The sequence below is a fragment of the Trachurus japonicus genome, chromosome 3 (genome assembly GCF_045865225.1).
Source record: "Trachurus japonicus isolate A0001 chromosome 3, Traja_1.0".
In the NCBI taxonomy this organism is placed as follows: Eukaryota; Metazoa; Chordata; class Actinopteri; order Carangiformes; family Carangidae; genus Trachurus; species Trachurus japonicus.
The window spans coordinates 542,058-565,104 of record NC_140909.1 but is presented as its reverse complement, the minus strand read 5'-3'; the positions used below and the strand labels follow the sequence as shown (position 1 = coordinate 565,104).

Genomic DNA, 23,047 nt, shown 5'->3' with positions numbered 1-23,047 from the left:
CCGAGCATCAGTTAGAAGGAGCTGTAGGATCCAAGAGATCTTTATGTGCCCAGTTGAGGGCTGGATTCTCCCTCTGGCAGTAGAAGTAGGAAGGTTTAACTCAGTACCTGAGGATGAAAGACTCTGCACATTATGTAATTTAAATGTAATTGAGGATGAACTGCATCTTGTGTTTCATTGTCCGTTATATGACAAAGCCAGAACAGGAAGTTTTTGTTTCAGAAAATGCAAAATGTGAAACCTGAGTTGTTTTGGGTTGATGAAGATGATGAGGTAAAGTTGGAATGGTTCTTCAGAAAAGAAGTCTTTACTAGAGCTACTTTCATAAAAAGTGAATTATTGATGTGAATTCCATGTGGTTTTTGTTTTGTCTGTGCTCTGATGATTTTGTTTGTTATCTAAATATGATAATGTGTCTTGTAAGCCCTGATAGGCTGGGCGCCTTATTGGTGCACGACACGTAAGTGGCCGTGGCCCCGAAGATGTGGAACGTGCTCCCACTGGAGCTAAGGTTTGCCCAGTCGGCAGACTGTTTCAAGGGTCAACTGAAGACTTTTTTGTTTAAAAGGGCTTTTGGGTGTTAGGTGTTGTGGGATGTGACTCACCTCTCATTTAACATTGTTTTGACTCGACCCCCTCGGGTCGATCAAGTGCCACTTGATGTTCTCCTGTGTTTTCTTCTGTGCTGTTCCTATGTAATATGCACAGTACTTTCTATATTTTATTGCGTATTGTTATGTAGCTACTGTATGATGGCTTTTATCTACGCTGTGAAGCACTCTGTGTATTCGTACTGAGAAGGGTGCTATATAAATAAAGTACTTACTTACATAAATATAAATTCAAAATTCAATTGTAGGACGTTGGGCGCTGCTGAGCTTCACAGAGACAGAGATAAACAGAGCAGCAGCTTAAAGAGTCTGAGTCACGTTAAAGAGTCTGAGTCACGCAGTCTTTGCTGCCTCACGGCCGCTGCACTTCCTCCAGAGGACTTTGATCCTCCGACGGCAGCACGCAGCCATGCAGCCCATAAAAGCAAACTACACACACACACATCAATGCACAAGATTCACATAGAAGTCATTTGTGATAACGCAGCACACTGTGTCGGCCGAGGACACGAGAAGTTTAACTGAACTGTGGCAATAACATGACCCACAATTTCACTTTTATTACACTAAGTAATAAAACTACCTTTAATAATATGACTACTACTAATAACTACTACTAATAATGACTATTATTATTATTATTATTATCATATCATTATTCCTGTTAAGACAGAAACAAAGTGAATCTAAATAAATGTGTTTATCATCTTTGACATTAATAGTTGTAGTTGGAGAATTTAGAGTTTGACATCGTTCACATTGACGAGGCCAAACTAGTGATGTCACGATTAAAAGTTTGGTAACACTTTATTTGACTCCTATCTCTATAATGCATTATAGAGATATTTATAATGCGTTATAGAGATAGGTGTCAAATAAAGTGTTAGCATAAGTTTTCTTGTTACGATTATTGTCAGAGAAATAATCTCAGTAGCCTATTACGATTTTCACGATTATTATAGGCTACATTAATTAATTTCACAAACAAACAAATATACTCAAACATTTGTTAGAGACGACAATAAATTATTAACTATATTATTTTGTGTAAATAATTAGTAATGAAATTATATTTTAAGCTTATTTTAATCTGTTTTTTTTATTACAAATGACACGCTAACATTTACATTCCCACCAATTCAATGTTACATCAGGAAAATTAACTTAATTAAACCAGTATCTGTGCATTTACCTTTATTCTGGCGATTATTTGCCAACATGGTTCCAACATTATCTTTTTCGGGAAAGTGGCGGTATTTAGGAATCGTGATGATTAATTAACACGGAGGTTTATTGTGAAAACCAGTCACCATGACGATGCTCCTACGGTCCAAACGTCTCTCAAGAACAAAGAAGAGATTAATGAAACAAGAGTTGATCCTCATCGTGTCAGGTCAACGACGCCGTCTTTAACCTCTGACCGTGTAAAACTCTGCAGCGCTCCTTTAACTGCTGCCATCAGCTCCTCCACTGGTTTCCATGGAGACGAAGACATGTCTTCCTCCATTACCACTGAAACCTCACATTTAAAACCTCACGCAGAAAACCCTGCACTGCAAAAACTCAAATACCTTACCAAGAATATTTGTCTTATTTCTAGTCAAAACAAATCTCATTCTACTTAAAATCAGACTCATCACATTAAAAGCAGCTTGTTTTTAGACACTTTTTACTTCTTTTAACCAGATTTTCATTTGAAATAAGTGGAAAAAAAGAAAAACTTGCTTTCACTGGCAGATTTTTCTACTTATTTCAAGTGAAAATTAGTTTGAAACAAGTGAGAATGATCTAAAAACAAGTTAATTTTTAGGTGATGAGTCTTATTCTAAGTGGAAAGAGATTAGTTTTGACTAGAAATGAGACATTTTGACAAGAAATAAGACAAATGTTCTTGGAAAGATGTAGAGTTTTTGCAGTGTAGTGATTCAAATGTGACAAACAGATGAACTCAGTCGTCAGCACAAGCTTCTTCATCTTAGATCCATCGCTAAACTCAACTCATTTCTGTCAGTTAAAGGTACAGTGTGTAAAATGAGGGGAAAACAGTGGCATCTAGCCTTCTGATTCTATTATTTATCTATTAAATTCATTGTATTGTTTATTTATGAACGTGAAACTCTTGAAACGTGCTCTCTGGTTGGCTGGATTTTCCATCCCTATACAAACATGGCGGCGCAAGATGGCGACGCTCTCTAAAGCCAGACCCTTACTATATGTAGATATAAAAGAAGAATTATAAGGCTGCGAAAACCAAACAGATTTCATTTTATAGCGATTATCCCCTTATACAAATATATTCATTGGTAGTAGCTATATTCAGATTTTGCCAATAAACCTTGACAAATATTACACACTGGACCTTTAAAGATTTAGAAACTTTGGTTCATGCTTTAATTTCCTCCCGACTCGACTATTGTAATTCTCTCTATTCTGGAATCAGCCAATTAAATCAGCCCTATCCCGTTGCAGTTGCAGTTAATCCAAAATGCAGCAGCAAGACTCATGAAGGATGAAGAACCAGAGCCTCAACAAGAGGTGATTGTAATGTACCGAGGCGTAGAACAACATGTTGTCAAATGGTTGTTTCTGTAAGAGGAACACAGTCCTACTGCTTACTCTTTAAAAAAAATCTCAAACATTGGTTAAAAACAAATCAGACATGTACTCATATATCTTAAATACTGTTTAATCTGATGTCTGTTCTGGGGCATGTATGGTATATTGTTCTTTAACTGTGGGTTAAAATTGTCTGTTCTTATTTTGTTTGTCTGCATCTGTTCTGCCTTGATATTGTCTGTCTGTGCTCTGTCTTGTAGGCTAATTGTCCATTGTATGACTTGTCATCACAAGGTTTTAAAGTCTTCTGTGTTTATGTAATTCTGAAATTTAGCAGTTGTGCTAAGTCCGGCACATTTACACTGATGCTTAATGCGTCAGTGTTGATGAATGTGCACTGTCCCAATTCAATAAATAAAGAAATGAAATGAAATGAAAAGAAATGAAATGAAAGACTCATCCCATCTCTGCTGTACTGGCCACACTCCACTGGTTACCTGTTAAACAGCTGTAGGACTGACTTAAAGAGACTTTTATCTGTTTTTAAAGCTCTGCATGGACGAGCACCAGACCTCTACTCCACCGACACGTCACTGCTGTTCATCCCACTTAGACCAAACTAACAACAAGAGGTGACAGAGCTTTTTCACTCACTGGTCCCAAACTATGGAACAGTCTCTAACCCAAACTATGGACTAGTCTCCCTAATCGTTACCCTTCATGACGTCTTTAAAACTCAGCTAAAAACGTACTCACTGCAAAAACTCAAAATCTTTCCAAGAATATATGTCTTATTTCTTGTCAAAATTTCTAATTTCAATCTCTTTCCACATAAAATAAGACTCATCACCTAAAAATTTACTTGTTTTTAGATCATTTTCACTTGTTTCAAACTAATTTTCACTTGAAATAAGTAGAAAACAGTTTTTTTATGCTTGTAATAAGAAAGAAAAACTTGCTCCACTATCAGATTTTTCTACTTATTTCAAGTGAAAATCTGCTTGAAAGAAGTAGAAAGTGTCTAAAAACAAGCTGCTTTTTATGTGATGAGTCTTATTTTATGTATGATTAGATTTGTTTTGACTAGAAATGACATTTTGACTAGAGATAAGACAAATATTCTTGGTAAGATTTTGAGTTTTTGCAGTGTTGCAGAATCTCTTCTCTTTGGCTTTTAGTTCAGTGTGTCATGACTTTCTTTTCTCTCTCTCTCTCTGTCTGCGTTGTTTGAATTTGAATATTGTAAGTAAAGCACTTTGCCCAACATCTGTTGTTTTAAAATAAAGCTGACTTGACTTGAGGTGCTGTCGGACCGTTCAGCTTCTTGCATGGTCACATGACTCTGTTTTCAACCTGCTTCTATGTGATCTCTGAGGAACAAACAGTGAAAAAGTCAAATGACCTGTAACTATAAGTAAAGTAAGCGACTGCTCTGGCGCTCTGAGCTGAAACTGTCCAGAGTCACTCACCTGAAGGATCCTCGTGTCCTCAAATCTTTCCACACCTGTGATAAACAGAGATATCCAAAATCCTCATCTGTAAAAACTTCTGGCTTTAATATGTCAACAAAATAAAATAAGAATTTTGAAAGTAGCTTCATCCATTGTTCAGATTTCTGTTCTGGAAATATAGCCCTATGCAAATTAGCGCATATTTAATTATATATGGCCTCATTTACATATTTAAACATAAATTTTGACATACAACAATTAATTGTCTTAATGTGAGTGATACATTTGGGAAGTTTCATGGTGATACACTGCAAAAACTCAAAATCTTACCGAGAATATTTTGTCTTATTTCTAGTCAAAACAAATCTCATTATACCTAAAATAAGACTCATCACATAAAAAGTAGCTTGTTTTTAGACATTTAAAAAAATAAAATAATTTCAAGTCCAATTTCACTTGAAATAAGTAGAAAAATCTGATAGTGGAGCAAGTTTTTCTTTCTTGTTACAAGCACAAAAAACTTTTTCTACTTATTTCAAGTGAAAATTAGTTTGAAACGAGTGAAAATGATCTAAAAACAAGTTGATTTTTAGGTGATGAGTCTTATTTTAAGTGGAAAGAGATTAGTTTTGACTAGAAATGAGACATTTTGACAAGAAATAAGACAAATATTCTTGTAAAGACTTTGAGTTTTTACAGTGTATCTGTTAGTTAAACAATTATTATCTTGCACTGCAAAAACTCAAAATCTTTCCAAGAATATTTGTCTTATTTCTTGTCAAAATGTCTCATTTCTAGTCAAAACTAATCTCTTTCCACTTAAAATAAGACTCATCACCTAAAAATCAACTTGTTTTTAGATCATTTTCACTTGTTTCAAACTAATTTTCACTTGAAATAAGTAGAAAAATCTGCCAGTGAAAGCAGGTTTTTTGTGTTTGTAATAAGAAAGAAAAACTTGCTCCACTATCAGATTTTTCTACTTATTTCAAATGAAAATAGTCTTGAAAGAAGTAAAAAGTGTCTAAAAACAAGCTGCTTTTTAATGTATAACTATGCATGTATATGTATAAATATACATATTTTAGGTATAATGAGATTTGTTTTGACTAGAAATGAGACAAATATTCTTGTAAAGACTTTGAGTTTTTGCAGTGTAGTTGTTAGTTAAACAGTTATTACCTATAAGTACAGTAACTGTTTCCAACATGGCGGCTGATAGAAGGGACAGATGAACGTGGTGATGAGCTGTTTCTTTACGACGGCGGCTGCAGAGATGAGAGGAGCTGTGCTCGTCGCCCCCCCGGGGGAGCGTCGTAGAAACTTTTGAAGTGTGGAGTCCGGGGAAGGGAAAGGTATGTAAGGCAGTAAATTGTGACTTTAAATACAAACAGGAAAAGTGAAGGAGTGCGTGACCCCTGACGCCCATGCAGACCACGACTCGTCTTGTGTTTTTCTCCCGGTGGGATGGATGGATACCTGTCGGCCGTAACTCACCACTTCCACTGCTGCACCCAATCAGAAGGCGGCTTTGAAGTTTCTTTAACTCCAGTCAATAAATCCACACCAACGATTCAGTCACAGCCGCTAAGTAAAGCCACTAATTAATTGTGACATTTAAAATGAGAGGGAAGAATTCTTCAAAGCTCATAGTCATTGGAGCAAATATCTTAAAGGGATAGTTCACCCAAAATTGAAGTTTCAGAGTCCTCCGTGGCTTCTCTGAGTTACAGGGGGTCTCGGCGTAGCAGTGCATGTCCATATGACGGTTGCAAATGGATACCAACTGTCTTCGTAACAAAAAGACACCAAAAAACATCCAAATACCTCCATGCTGCTTGTATGTAATGTCCCTCTTGTATTGAAGCCCCGAAATGTGAAATTGTTCCAAAAAAAATTAGATAAGTCTATGTTTCAAGCTTGTTTGTAGCAGAAGCTTCTCGAAGCTCCTCTTCCTGGTTCGTCCAAATTGCAGACGAACCGGGAAGAGGAGCTTCGAGAAGCTTCCTTTTTTTCGGGACAATTTCGCATTTCAGGGCTTCAATACAAGAGGGATATTACATACGAGCACTACACTGCAAAAACTCAAAATCTTTCCAAGAATATTTTTCCTTTTTCTTGTCAAAATGTCTCATTTCTAGTCAAAACTAATCTCTTTCCACTCAAAATAAGACTCGTCACCTGAAAATGTACATGTTTGTAGATCACTTTCACTTGTTTCAAACTAATTTTCACTTGAAATAAGTAGAAAAATCTGCCAGTGAAAGCAGGTTTTTTGTGCTTGTAATAAGAAAGAAAAACTTGCTCCACTATCAGATTTTTCTACTTATTTCAAGTGAAAATCTGCTTGAAAGAAGTAAAAAAGTGTCTAAAAACAAGCTGCTTTTTAATGTGATGTTTCTGGTTTTAAGTATAATGAGATTAGTTTTGACTAGAAATGACATTTTGACTAGAAATAAGACAAATATTCTTGGTAAGATATTTGAGTTTTTGCAGTGTATGGAGGTATCTGGATGTTTTTTGGTGTGTCTTTTTGTTACGAAGACAGTTGGTATCCATTAGCAACCGTTATATGGACATGCACTGCTACGCCGAGACCCCCTGTAACTCAGAGAAGCCACGGAGGACTCTGAAACTTCTCCCAGCCCTTAGTAGTAGTCGATAATGAGTTAGGGAATTTCAATTTTGGGTGAACTATCCCCTTTAACCATCAGTTACTGTGAGATTTTTAACTGCAACACGTTTTTTGGAAAAAGACAAGAGGTTGTAATACGTTCTGCAAGAGTGAGTCTACATGCAAATATGTTTTCCAGTCTTCCCGCTGCAGCAGCAGCAGCAGCAGCAGCAGCAGCAGCATTCCAGACAGCTCCCTCTCATGTCCAGAGGCCGAGCTGCAGCTGGGAAAGGGACAGCTGACTGGTGGGGTGTAATTGCTCTGCAGTGAGGTCAGCAGGAGGCTTTTATCTGAGCAGCAGCACGGAGAGAGAGAGTGAAGATGCACAGAGTGGGAGCACATCCACGGGAACCGGCAGCAGAAGCTTCCAGCTCTCCTTCAGTTTCACCGCTGCTGCTTCTTCCTTCTGACTGGATTTGGTTTAGGACTGAAGCTTCTCCGGCTACAGAAGAACTGCAGAGACTTCAGATTAAAACTGAACTTGCTGAAAGAGAAGAACTCCGATCTGACGACTGCTGTCATCCCTCACAGCACATGTAAGTCATTAACTGTGAACTGTAAACTACTTCTGAGCAGTGTGTTTGTTTGTGTGTATAGTGATAGAGAGGTTGTGAACACTGCAAAAACTCAAAATCTTACCAAGAATATTTGTCTTATTTCTAGTCGAAATAAATCTAATTCTACATAAAATCAGACTCATCAAATTAAAAGCAGCTTGTTTTTAGACACTTTTTACTTCTTTCAAGCAGATTTTCACTTGAAATAAGTAGAAAAATCTGATAGTGGAGCAAGTTTTTCTTTCTTATTACAAGCACAAAAAACTTGCTTTCACTGGCAGATTTTTCTACTTATTTCAAGTGAAAATTAGTTTGAAACAAGTGAAAATGATCTAAAAACAAGTTCATTTTTAGGTGATGAGTCTTATTTTAAGTGGAAAGAGATTAGTTTTGACTAGAAATGAGACAAATATTCTTGGAAAGATGTAGAGTTTTTGCAGTGAACGCTCCAACAGCTCCACATGCTGCTGCAGTATTTCAAGCTGCAGTATTTCATGCTGCAGTATTTCAAGCTGCAGTATTTCAAGCGTTCAAGGAGTTTTCTTCTTGTCAGGGAGACTCGTGTCTGTCACCGTTCACCACAGAGACTCTGATTGACTGCTACAAGTCGTGCAACACACACTGCTAGGAAACACCAGAAAACCAGAAGTTGTTTGGAAGCAGTTTAAGAAATTTATCGGTGCTCTAAATCATTAATTTTCTTCAACTCTTTTATCTGGTAGTAAACCCAACAGCGATTCCAACACTTTATTTATTACGTGTTCTAAGTTTAAACCGCATATAAAGACACAGACGATATACAACGAAACAAACAGCCAGACCACAGAAATATAAAGATGTAAAATGACTGTTCACACATTGAATCAGAAGTAGAGAAGTGGATTTTAAAGTCCAGAGAGCCAGGACCAAGAGGCTTTAATGCAGTCGGGACAAAACTAAACTAAACTAAACAAAACAAAACGGGGCAGAAGAATCAAGTCAAGTCACTTCATTAAAGGTCCCACACACATTTAAACAGCACAGGACAAACATGGTAAAACATTCAAGATGTTCAAGATGTGAGCAGCAGTAAAGTGCATTTATAACGAGTGGGTATAAATAAATAAGTAGCTCCAGTTTTACACAACTGTAAAATAGCAATAATAAACAGTAATAGGCTAAATAACTACAAATATAAATGCAAGAAATGCAAAAAGCAGCAATGTGGATGTCTGTCACTTCGACTGTTCTCTATAAAGACTAAACCACAGCGTTCAACAAGGAGAGGAACTGAAGAACAACTGCTTTAGCTACGACTGTCGACCAGACTGAACACGAGGTCTCGTTGTTGATGAGGGAACGGCCCAGTGTTGATTCTAGGGCCAAAAGATCATCCATTCACATAATCGCAATTCTCATTTAATACGATTACAGACGATATAAAATGTCCCAAAATCGAGTTTAAAAATAAAAAATGAAACAAATCTTCTGGCTGTCGGTCTCCATTTCCTTAGAATTTAAAAGGCAGCGTGTTTAACTGAGGCACTTTTAATTGTGTTACTTAAGCAATATGTGATATTGCTTTTATGCAACAGTTTCAACAATTCCATCTCAGCATGGATAAACTTTAAAACTCAATAAATGTGAAAAAGACACTTCAGTCGTTCTGTCTTAGAAAGCAGACTGGAGTAGATCATGAGGATCCTTTCACACCGACAGACTGAAGCACAAATCATTAGGAATCACATCGTTTTCAATTGAATCGTAGCCCCAAAACTCAGAATCTAATCGAATCGTGAGATAGTAAAAGATTCCCACCCCTACACTGCAAAAACTCTTATATCTTACCAAGAATATTTGTCTTATTTCTAGTCAAAACAAATCTCATTCTACTAAAAATCAGACTCATCACATAAAAAGCAGCTTGTTTTTAGACACTTTTTACTTCTTTCAAGCAGATTTTCACTTGAAATAAGTAGAAAAATCTGATAGTGGAGCAAGTTTTTCTTATTTCAAGTGAAAGTTTGTTTGAAACAAGTGAAAATGATCTAAAAACAAGTTCATTTTTAGGTGATCAGTCTTAGAAAAAAGAGATTAGTTTTGACTAGAAATGAGACATTTTGATAAGAAATAAGACAAATATTCTTGGACAGTTTTTGCAGTGTAGTTGATTCCAACTGTTTTCCCACTGAATCAAACCAGTCTCATCTGTTTCCTTTTGTCTGTTTTCTTCAGCGACATCGTGTGTGAACGTCTCTAAATCTGGATTATGACCCTCGTTGTCCGACTATGATCTCAGGAAGACAGAGCAGCAGTCGTCATCGCCGTCGCCATGGTTGCGTGCCGTCACTGAGGACTAAAGGACGACATCATCATCTCCTCTCTGCAGCCTGAGTCCGACTCCTCCCACTACACTGCAAAAACTCAAACTCTCACCAAGAACATTTGTCTTATTTCTAGTCGAAACAATCTCATTCTACTTAAAATAAGACTCATCACATTAAAAGCAGCTTGTTTTTAGACACTTTTTTTTTTTACTTCTTTCAAGGCAAGTATAGTATATTAGTATAGCCCGTTTTTTGCAAACAGTTTGTCTCAAAGGGCTTCATTACATGGCATCATAACAACATCCATCCAAGCAGATTTTCACTTGAAATAAGTAGAGAATATAATTAGATAGTGGAGCAAGGTTTTCTTCCTTATTACAAACACAAAAAACTGATTTTAGGTGAAAATTTGTGTGAAACAAGTGAAAATTATCTTAAAAACAAGTACATTTTTAGGCGATGAGTCTTATTTTAAGTGGAAAGAGATTAGCGTTGTTGTAGAAATTAGACATTTTGACAAGAAATAAGACAAATCTTCTTGTCCTGGAGGTTACGGCGGGGTCAGGGGTCGTTGCCGGGCCGACGGAGAGTCTCACCTTTCAGTATGTTGTCCACTGAGCCCCACTGCACTGTATGATAATAATGCGCCAATGGATGCTGACATGGAGCCTTCAGAACCTGGTCTCGGGCCTGTACCTGCACGCCGCGGTCTTCCTGTTCGGCAGCGCCCGCGTGGCCTACGGTGACTGCACGCCGGAGCAGCTGGCCGCCATCATGAACTGCTCCAAGCACAACGACGAGCGCCACGGCCGCAGCTACGACTACATGGAGGGGGGCGACGTCCGAGTCCGACAGCTGTTCAGCCGCACGCAGTGGTTCCTCACCGTCGACGACCGGGGGAACATCAGCGGCACGCAGGACCCCACCGACTGCAACAGTAAGGACAAAAAATATAATATCTGGTCTTATTTCTAGTCAAAATGTCATTTCTAGTCAAAATAAATCTCATTACACTTAAAACAAGACTCATTGCATTAAAAAGCAGCTTGTTTTTAGACACTTTTTACTTCTTTCAAGCAGATTTTCACTTGAAATAAGTAGAAAAATCTGATAGTGGAGCAAGTTTTTCTTATTTCAAGTGAAAATCTGCTTGAAACAAGTGAAAATGATCTAAAAACAAGTTCATTTTTAGGTGATGAGTCTTATTTTAAGTGGAAAGAGATTAGTTTTGACTAGAAATTAGACAAATATTCTTGGAAAGATTTTGAGTTTTTGCAGTGAAGTTGATTCCAACTGTTTTCCCACTGAATCAAACCAGTCTCATCTTTTTCCTTTTGTCTTTTTGTTCAGCGACTGGCAGATTTTTCTACTTATTTCAAGTGAAAATGTGTTTGAAACAAGTGAAAATGATCTAAAAACAAACAAAACATGCTTTATTTTAAGGCATTTTAAGTGGAAAGGGATTGTTTTGACTAGAAATGAGACAAATATTCTTGGAAAGATTTTGAGGTTTTTGCAGTGTAACAACAACGCTTCAACTTCCTCGATTGCAAGATAACCCCCCCCCCCCCCCCAAAAAAAAAAAAACATAATGTGAAACAACTTGTGAATCCAAATGTGATTGTGAAATGTTCCCAGTGGTTTTGGCCGGTCAGAGTCAGAGAGACAGAGTCGCTCCTCGGTGTAATAATCACACCGTGTCTCTGTTAGCGAAGCCAACGTGACAGAGGTAAAGTGAAGCAGGTGGAGCTTTGGCCTCTTCAACCATAACATCATTAAACACTAAACACTAAACACAGACTGTGATGAAGAAAACCACCGGCTCCACTACACTGCAAAAACTCTAAATGTTACCAAGAATATTTGTCTTATTTCTAGTCAAAATGTCATTTCTAGTCAAAACTAATCAAAAATAACAACCATCACATTATAAAGTAGCTTGTTTTTAGACACTTTTTACTTCTTTCAAGCAGATTTTCACTTGAAATAAGTAGAAAAATCTGATAGTGGAGCAAGTTTTTCTTCCTTATTACAAGCACAAAAAACCTGCTTTCACTGGCAGATTTTTCTACTTATTTCAAGTGAAAATTAGTTTGAAACAAGTGAAAATGATCTAAAAACAAGTTCATTTTTAGGTGATGAGTCTTATTTTAAGTGGAAAGAGATTAGTTTTGACTAGAAATGAGACATTTTGACTAGAAATGAGACAAATAGAAAGATTTTGAGTTTTTGCAGTGAGAGCTCCTTTACTCCCCAAAACACCTCACAGCCATGGTAGAGATTGAGAAAAAAAGGTTGAAAAGTGACATTTAGTTGAGAGACGTCACCTTTCAGTCCAACTGGAAGGAACATTTGTTAAAGGGATAGTTCAACGTTTTGTCAAATTGGCCCATCACCATAATCCCTATAGTCATAGCAGTAGGTTCGTTACCTTTAATTGTCGGTGCAAGCTGTTTTTAGAACGGTGGAGCAGAGCCGTGAGCTGCTCAGAGCTACGCTACGGAGGCTCATTATGGGATTTCTTGGTTTCCCTCATCAAACTCATCAAATACACAATCCAACAACTCCACAACGCTCTGGTGGACAAGTTGTGAGCTGCACATTCACCACGCTATGAGATAATAACACAACGTTACCACACAGAGTTGTTGTAGAGGGAAATTCATGTAAAACCACTGATGCTCGCAGTCGTCATCGTTTCCTCCGCTCTGATCCGAGCGTCTGGAATGTGAGATAGATGCCTCATGGAAAAGATGCTTGTGCAACAACTGGCGATGAAAGACAGAAGAGGTAAAACAGCCAGAGGTGGGAGAAAGTCCCCAAGTCCCCAAGTCCAAGTAGAGTCTCAAGTCTTTGGCATCAAGTCCCAAGCGAGTCCAAGTCTTTTATTGATTTGATCAAGCAAGTCTTAAGTCATCAAAATCGGGACTCGAGTCCAAGTCCCCACCTCTGGAAACAGCCATAGGAGGCTGAGGATCGCACGCTGCAAACATACACGCACTAAAATCCCCCGTTCAGTCTGAGAGCGAGACGACTTCGTCCTGAGGAGACGAACACATGAAGAGAAAGATACAAAACAAAAAGAAAAAAGAAAAAACCAAAATGAGAAATGTGGAGCTGCATTACTTTTGGCTCTGCAGCAACAACAAAGGCTGAGACATCCACATCCACAGAGCTAGGGTTAGGTTAGGGGCTCATCTCCTCCACCACACACATTTTTCTCTTTGTTTTTCATTTTTCAACTTTATTGTGTTTCAAAGGGTTTTTATATTTTATTATCTTTTTTATATAAAATCTGCTATGAAAATGTCTCCAGCGTGGATTTGTTACATGGCTGAAGCTTTTGATTCTGCAGCGTTGCTCAGACTGTCAGTGCTGATGTTGGGCAACATGTTCAGAAACAAACAGCTGTTGTGTAGAAACGTTGCAACAGTCTCAGTTTGTTCTGAGTCTGTAAACAAAAACAACACGATGAAACCACTTTACATATTAAGACCAGAACAGACCCAGATGCAAACAAACGCTCTGAATACAACCCACGTGTGAGAATAACGGCGATAAAAACTCACTGTAAAGAGCTGATAAACAACAGCAGCGACTCTGCATGTCGCTCAGATTAAAGGGATAGTTCACCCAAAATTCAAATGTCCCTCATGATCTCCTCCCCCTCATGTGGACTAAGGGCTGGGAGAAGTTTCAGAGTCCTCCGTCCCTTCTCTGAGTTACAGGGGGTCTCGGCGTAGCAGTGCATGTCCATATAACGGTTGCAAATGGATACCAACTGTCTTCGTAACAAAAAGACACACCAAAAAACATCCAGATACCTCCATGCTGCTCGTATGTAATGTCCCTCTGGTATTGAAGCCCTGAAATGAGAAACTGTCCCGAAAAAAATGAAATAAGTCTATATTTCAAGCTTGTTTGCTTCCTGTTGGCCGGACAGATGGTCCAAATTTGACGAACCGGGAAGAGAAGCTTCCGCTACAAAACAAGCTTGAAATATAGACTTATTTAATTTTTTTCGGGGCAATTTCTCATTTTGGGGCTTCAATACAAGACGGACATTACATACAAGCAGCATGGAGGTATTTGGATGTTTTTTGGTGTGAACGGAGGACTCTGAAACTTCTCCCAGCCTTTAGTCCACATGAGGGTGAGTAGATAATGAGTGAAATTTCAATTTTGAGTGAACTATCCCTTTAAAGTAAGACATGAAAACAACTGACTCCACTTCTCATTCCACCGCAGATAAAATATGATAAAAAAAAAAAAAAACTGCATTAGAATATAAATGAAAACGTATCATTATTCAGTCATTTAGGACGAAGCACATGAAGACTGATCTCAACATCCCAGAAAGTAAACACTATGGCAAACCATTTTAACATATGGGCTCTATTTTCCTGGCGCAACTCATGGGGGCGCAGCGAGGCGAGCCCTGACGCGGCGAGGCGAGCCCTGCCGCAGCGAGGCGAGCCCTGCCGCAGCCGGCGCAGTGGTATTTTCCTCCAGTGCAACAACGTGCGCAGCGGATTCGGTAAATTGGCAGACTGCTGTGCGCCGAGATGGGAGTGGTCGCGCAGCAGGGGGAGGTGTCGACAGATTCGCCGTGGCGCAGTGACAATTTGTTGCCGATAGACCGCGCGGAGAGTGGGCTGAAAGCTCGCCAGCTCCAACCTGGTCTAATGTCAGCGCAAGGCGAAGTGCAGCCAGCGGACTGGTGGTTTGACTGTCCAGCTGCAGTGCAGACACGTCACCAAGACCCCACAGGCAGATTTCCACAGTTCCAGGCACATTTAAATGCAATTAATAATAATCATAATAATAATAATAATAATAATCACAATAACCCCTATTTATTGTAACTATCTGAATCAGCACACACACATATATCTATATAGATTGTCCCGTCACACTGATGACAGATCAAAGGCTGTCGGCAGCGTAATGGAAACTCAGCCTGACTGAATTAACACAGATGAAACCAGGGAGGGACTGAGACAGCCGTGGATGTCCCAAGAGCAGGTGTTGACACTACACACTGTGCCGTTGTGATGATCCGCTATATTTATTTATTTACTTATTGATTTATTAGCGGGCGTGACCATAACAAATAAAACTGAAAACAAATAAACTATCATCTCTCACAGCAAACCACAATCAGCCTGGCATCATAGTGAGCAGATATTCACATCTCCATCTCAGGTCAATTCTAAAGAAAAAAGAAAAAGAGAGACGCTCCGTGATGCTTCCGTTACGCACAGCTGTTTGTTTATGTTGTGATCTGTGCACACGTGTTTAAATATAGGTTACTAAATATGAGTGTCTTTATTAATGGAAAAGGGGTGTGTGTGTTTTTTGTTTTGTTTTTTTTTCCTGGGCAACAGCTCTCAATCTGTCAGAGCAAACCTGGATAACATCATAACCTCCTCCCTCCCAGACTACTTTTGCATCATCAGCCCGTGAGGTCTGTTCGCGCGACCGGACACTGCCAGCTTGGACCGGACCAGAACATCAGTTTCCTCCCGTCTCACTTGCTGTGACAGATGATAGTTTATTTGTTTTCAGTTTTATTTGTTATGGTCGCGCCCGCTAATAAATCAATAAGTAAATAAATAAATATAGCGGATCATCTCAACAGCACAGTGTGTAGTGTCAACACCTGCTCTTGGGACATCCACGGCTGTCTCAGTCCCTCCCTGGTTTCATCTGTGTTCATTCAGTCAGGCTGAGTTTCCATTACGCATGCCGACAGCCTTTGATCTGTCATCAGTGTGACGGGACAATCGATATAGATATACGTGTATGTGCTGATTCAGATAGTTACAATAAATAGGGGTTATTGTGATTATTAATTGCATTTAAATGTGCCTGGAACTGTGGAAATCTGCCTGTGAGGTCTTGGTGACGTGTGCGCACCAAGTCAATTGCCTCCCTCTTCCACGGTGAAATCAAACTTGCGCCTCGCCCGCGGCGGATTTAAAGGCGAGGAGAGGAGCTCATTTGATTGGTGAAGATCTGACTCGGCTGTGTCAAACCCACTCCACGCCTTCTCTCCTCCCTCTATGCCATTTGCGCCGGTGGGAGGGAAGTAGGCGGGATGCGCCCCGCTGCGCTTCGCAGGAAAATTGCAAACTGCTCCTGGACACTCCTCGTTGGCGGAGCGAAGGCGAAGCGCAGGCCTGATCCCCTCCGCCTGCACCTGGTTCACAAAAATAGAGCCCTTAAAAGCTAAGTTTGACTCTCCAGAATGAACATTGTAGATATCAACAACGTCTTTCTGACTGGTCCTAACTACATTTTGAATAGTTGGATTTTTTATTCCAGATATCTGTAATTCAGTTTTGCCTCTTGTCAAAAAGAACATTTCAGATCCACAACTACGTTCTTCCTAGGACAGATGACGTCACTTTAACCATTCATGTGTATGGGGTTTGTCATTACAGATATCTACAATTCAGTTGCAGATATCCACTATGTGAATTACAGATATCTGTAACTGAATTACCACTAGTACTAATTCCAGTTACAGATATCTATCTATCATTTTGACTAGTCAAAACTTAATTACAGATATCTGAACAGGGACGTGTAGATATCTTTAATTGAGGTGAATTAAAGATATCTAGAACTGGAATTAGTCAGAATCAAATTGTAGATATCTCAAACTGGAGTTAGTACTAGTGGTAATTCAGTTCCAGATATCTGTAATTCACATAGTGGATATCTGCAACTGAACTGTAGATATCTGTAATGACAAACCCCATACACATGAATGGTTACAGTGAAGGAAGAACGGAGTTGTGGATCTGAAATGTTCTTTTTGACAAGAGGCAAAACTGAATTACAGATATCTGCAACACATCCAGTCTGGCTTTTAAATGTTAAAATGGCTTCACATAAAACACTGAGTCCACAACGGGATTCATCTGAAGTTAGTTTGCTGTTGTTGTGAAACTCTGAATCAGATGATGAATCCAATCAAACAGCGGAGAAGCAGCTCTTAGTCTGATATTAAATCAGATATCAGATGCAGCCGAGCATGCTGGGAGCTCGCGGCCATCTGGTTGTGATCTGGCTGAAACGCAGCGTGTTCAGTGTCAGTCTGAAGAGCTTTAATAGACTTTGTCCTCCGCCTGTCAAATCAAGACTCTCTGTGATATGAAAGAATGAACACTGCAAAAACTCTAAATCTTACCAAGAATATTTGTCTTATTTCTAGTCAAAACTAATCTCATTCTACTTAAAATAAGACTCAACACATAAAAAGCAGCTTGTTTTTAGACACTTTTTACTTCTTTCAAGCAGATTTTCACTTGAAATAAGTAGAAAAATCTGATCGTGGAGCAAGTTTTTCTTTCTTATTACAAACACAAAAAACTGGCAGATTTTTCTACTTATTTCAAGTGAAAATTTGTTTGAAACAAGTGAAAATGATCTAAAAACAAGTTAATTTTTTTTTTCTTATTTTAAGTGGAAAGAGATTAGTTTTGACTAGAAATGAGACATTTTGACAAGAAATAAGACAAATATTCTTGGAAAGATTTTGAGTTTTTGCAGTGAACAGCATATACACATGCAATACAGCTCCTTCATTTTCAAAGAGGGTGAAATATTCGATTGAGCCACAAAGACACGTGGTTTATTTATTTAAATCTTTATATTCAGAGGTGCAGAAACAGATCGTAATCTGAACTTCCACCTTTAAAGATGTACACTGCAAAAACTCAAAATCTTTCCAAGAATATTTGTCTAATTTCTTGTCAAAATGTCTCATTTCTAGTCAAAACTAAACTCTTCCCACTTAAAATAAGACTCACTTAAGTACTTAAGTAGAATTAGATTTGTTTTGACTAGAAATAAGACAAATATTCTTGGTAAGACTTTTGAGGTGTTTTTTTTTTTGCAGTGTAATTAATGTTATTAAATGCAGTCTGTGGTCTGTTCATTGACTGGTTCTGTTCTGTTCAGTTGAAGCACGAGTGTCTTCGCTCTCCAACAGATTTGAGCAGCGGGCCTTAAGCCTTCAGCATAGCGTGCAAAGCTCATGTGAGGAGGTAGTTTCCTCCGTCCCGGGGGACCGAGGTCTAATCTGTCTCCCACATGTCTGTGTGGCAGCGGCTGTGGTTTGTGTAGCGGCTGTGGTTTGTGTAACGGCCACCCAGACCAGTTAACAAGGCCTGAACAAAGCCGGAGAGACCGCAGACTGATTAACCACAGGAACTTCCAGCTTGTTGTCGCTTAATGGAGATTAATGTTGAGTGCAGCCGACGTTGCAGAGCAGAGCTGGATGAAGAAGACAGTGTGTTGTTATCTGTGTTAACCGATGTGCACTTCAGGGCACCGTGCAACACAACTTGGTACCCATGATGCACTGCTGCACTTTAGCACTTGTCACTTTGTCACTCGGCACCTTTGCACTTTTGCACTTTATCTCTCAGAAACTCTTTTGGTCCCTGTAGCAACCAAAAACGTAACAACGGCCAATAACGTAATAATTTTGGCCATTTTAAATATAATTAAGCCAATAATGTAATAACGTGCCAATAATGTAATAACATTTTTGAGCCAATAACATAATAACTACTTTGCCAATACTGTAACAAGTTATTACATTATTGGCTGGTTATTGCGTTATTGGCCTGTATTTCTCCAATTTTTCCCTGTTAAAAGGGTTTTCCATGGAGTTTCTCCTCAGTGGATGTGAGGGTCTAAGGACAGAGGATGTTGTTATGATGGGATGTGAAGCCCTTTGAGACAAACTGTTTGTAAAAACGGGCTATACAGATAAAATTGCCTTGCCTTGCCTATTAAAAAAACCTTTGAAAATGTAATAACTGGTGCCGATAATGTAATAATACATAAATATGACTGCAGTTCTTGGAAATAAAAGGCTTTTTTGCAGTTTTGTGCAGTTTGCTAATCAAAAAAGGTATAGTGGATGACATAGTCGTCGTATTTATTCATCCAAGATGTACTATCTTTCCTCTCTCTCTCTCTCTCACTTCTACCATGCTTAATGATATGTTTGCAAACGGAACAAGTAAGCATGGTAGGCTATCAACAACCTCCAAAACATAACACATATTGAATGGTGTCTGCAGCCAGTTTATGTTTTAGTCATCTATACTGTAACTTCCTGCCTCAGACTATGTTATCTACTTACCTATTACTGCACAAAAACTGTAAAAAAGCCTTTTACTTCCAAGAACTGCAGTCATATTTATGTATTATTACATTATTGGCACCAGTTATTACCAGCCAATAATGTAATAACTTATTACATTGTTGGCAAAAAGGTTATTACGTTATTGGCTCAAATGTTTTATTACATTATTGGCACATTATTACATTACTGGCTTTATTACATTTAAAATGGCCAAAATTATTACGTTATTGGCTGTTATTACGTTTTTGGTTGCTACCATCCCACTACCAATGGAAGTGTTGTCAAAATGTCAATGTTTTATTTTGTTAAAGTTGTGTGTTGTTGTCTGCATTACGTTTGTTATAATACTATGTTGTTGTTGTTGTTCTGACACTGTACACTGCAAAAACTCAAAATCTTTCCAAGAATATTTGTCTTATTTCTTGTCAAAATGTCTTATTTCTAGTCAAAGCTAATCTCTTTCCACTTAAAATAAGACTCATCACCTAAAAATTTCATTTTCACTTGTTTCAAACAAATTTTCACTTGAAATAAGTAGAAAAATCTGCCAGTGAAAGCAAGTTTTTTGTGTTTGTAATAAGAAAGAAAAACTTGCTCCACTATCAGATTTTTCTACTTATTTCAAGTGAAAATCTGCTTGAAAGAAGTAAAAAGTGTCTAAAAACAAGCTGCTTTTTAATGTGATGAGTCTTATTTTTAGTATAATGAGATTTGTTTTGACTAGAAATAAGACAAATATTCTCCGTAAGATTTTGAGTTTTTGCAGTGTACTGTTTTTATGTTTTGGGAATCCGGATGGAAACTAGCACTAGCTGCTACAATCTACAGCACATTTACATGTTTTTATATGTCCATTAATGTGCATTGTCCCACCCAAATAAACCACTAAACGTCCGTCCGTCCGTCTGTCCAACAGGTATCCTGGAGATAAGGACCGTGTCCGAGGGCGGCGTCCTCGCCATCAAGGGCATCAAGAGTCAGCGCTACATCTCCATGACCCGGGCTGGAGTTCTGCAGGGAAAGGTAACGCTTCTCTGACTCCAGCTAACTGATAATCTAACAGAAATATAACAATTACACTGCAAAAACTCTAACTCTTACCAAGAATATTTGTCTTATTTCTAGTTAAAATGTAATTTCTAGTAGAAACAAATCTCATTATACTGAAAATAAGACTCATCACATAAAAAGTAGCTTGTTTTTTAGACACTTTTTTACTTCTTTCAAGCAGATTTTCACTTGAAATAAGTAGAAAAATCTGATAGTGGAGCAAGTTTTTCTTATTTCAAGTGAAAGTTTGTTTGAAACAAGTGAAAATGATCTAAAAACAAGTTAATTTTTTTTTAGGTGATGAGTCTTATTTTAAGCGAAAAGAGATTAGTTTTGACTAGAAATTAGACATTTTGACAAGAAATAAGACAAATATTCTTGGAAAGGTTTTGAGTTTTTGCAGTGTACTTGATTCCAACTGTTCCCACTGAATCACACCAGTGTCATCTTTTTCTTATTACAAGCAGAAAAAGCAAAAATCTTCGCACATCTATTTCCTGTGTAGTGCGTTGAACGGTGACAATTAAGTCCAAATTAAACAAAGAAGAGTTCCCACACACATGGCCAACTTGCAGAATTTATTGCAACGTTTCGGTACTAGACCTTTTTCAAGCAAATGTTTGTGCCATTTGTGCCAAATGTTTGTGCTATTACAAGCACAAAAACTTGCTTTCACTGGCCGATATTCCTACTTATTTCAAGTGAAAATTAGTTTGAAACAAGTGAAAATGATCTAAAAACAAATACATTTTTAGGTGATGAGTCTTATTTTAAGTGGAAAGAGATTAGTTTTGACTAGAAATGAGACATTTTGACAAGAAATAAGACAAATACTCTAAGATTTTGAGTTTTTACAGTGTAAAAGTCAATCAAAACAATGCTTCCATGTCTCCACTACAGGATACCTACAATGAAAACTGCAACTTCAAAGAGGTTTTCCTAGAAAACTACTTCAACGCCTACTCGTCTGCAAAGTGGACAAAGAACGGCAAAGAGATGTTCATCGCTCTGTCTCAGAAGGGAAAACCGATCCGAGGGAAGAAGACGAGGCGGGAACACGTCGCAGCGCACTTCATCCCCATGAAGTGCAGAGAGGAGGAGCGGAGGGTGGAGTGACGACACAACATGTAAACTAAAGGGATATGCCAACGTATCGCCCGTAATTAGCTTAATTAGCTAAGCTCAAACGCTGGAAGTGTATAGGTAGTGTTAGCCTGCCTCCACCTAAAGTCGCTAATTAGCTTAGCTCAAACACTGGAAGTGTATGGGTAGTGTTAGCCTGCCTCCAACCTAAAGTCATCAGAGAAACTCTTCAGCAACTCTAAAGGGAAACCGGCGGGCCGATCTTCGTCTCAGAGCTGACAAAACTCTCCGGTAAGGCATCTTGAGCGGTCAAATGCCGCTAACGGGACCAGATCGGTCAAAACGGAGGGTTCAAGCAAAGACGCTTTATTTTGGTTCAAGCTAGCTACATCGAGGGTAGGTTAGCTTCTTATTTCAAAGTAAAAACACAAATTCTATCGTCATGGTTTTCTGTATGTAAAGGACAACGGGTGTTTTATTTTGTGAAAGTAACAGAAAGTGTTTTGGTCACAACAGCTAGCTTGAGTAGCGCCAAATTCGTCCAAACAAAATAGTAAACAGCTGGTATTTAGACAAATTAACGACACACTGCTGATCTAAACGGCTACTTTCTCACCTAAACATGTTTGAAATGTGGATAAAGTGATAAATTTACAGAGTTTAGAGCTAAAATGAAATCAGCTTCTGACTGCTGATTTCAGCTCAGGTAGGAGGCAGGCTAACACTACCCATACACTTCCAGTGTTTGAGCTAAGCTAATTAGCGACTTTAGGTGGAGGCAGGCTAACACTACCCATACACTTCCAGTGTTTGAGCTAAGCTAATTAGCGACTTTAGGTGGAGGCAGGCTAACACTACCCATACACTTCCAGTGTTTGAGCTAAGCTAATTAGCGACTTTAGGTCGAGGCAGGCTAACACTACCCATACACTTCCAGCGTTTGAGCTAAGCTTATTAGCGACTTTAGGTGGAGGCAGGCTAACACTACCCATACACTTCCAGTGTTTGAGCAAGCTAATTAGCGACTTTAGGTGGAGGCAGGCTAACACTACCCATACACTTCCAGTGTTTGAGCTAAGCTAATTAGCGACTTTAGGTAGGAGGCAGGCTAACACTACCCATACACTTCCAGTGTTTGAGCTAAGCTAATTAGCGACTTTAGGTGGAGGCAGGCTAACACTACCCATACACTTCCAGTGTTTGAGCTAAGCTAATTACCGACTTTAGGTGGAGGCAGGCTAACACTACCCATACACTTCCAGTGTTTGAGCTAAGCTAATTAGCGACTTTAGGTAGGAGGCAGGCTAACACTACCCATACACTTCCAGTGTTTGAGCTAAGCTAATTAGCGACTTTAGGTGGAGGCAGGCTAACACTACCCATACACTTCCAGTGTTTGAGCTAAGCTAATTACCGACTTTAGGTGGAGGCAGGCTAACACTACCCATACACTTCCAGTGTTTGAGCTAAGCTAATTAGCGACTTTAGGTAGGAGGCAGGCTAACACTACCCATACACTTCCAGTGTTTGAGCTAAGCTAATTAGCGACTTTAGGTGGAGGCAGGCTAACACTACCCATACACTTCCAGT

The 23,047-nt window shown here is 38.7% G+C and overlaps 1 protein-coding gene across 1 annotated transcript; it reads left to right on the top strand.

The window, feature by feature from the left end:
* The first annotated feature begins 10,797 nt into the window (after positions 1–10,797).
* fgf7 (fibroblast growth factor 7) lies at positions 10,798–21,490 on the top strand. Its single transcript, XM_085773056.1, has 3 exons — positions 10,798–11,092; positions 20,241–20,347; positions 21,275–21,490. The coding sequence occupies exons 1-3, from the start codon at positions 10,798–10,800 to the stop codon at positions 21,488–21,490; spliced, it is 618 nt and encodes a 205-aa protein (XP_085629182.1).
* Positions 21,491–23,047: the final 1,557 nt, after the last annotated feature.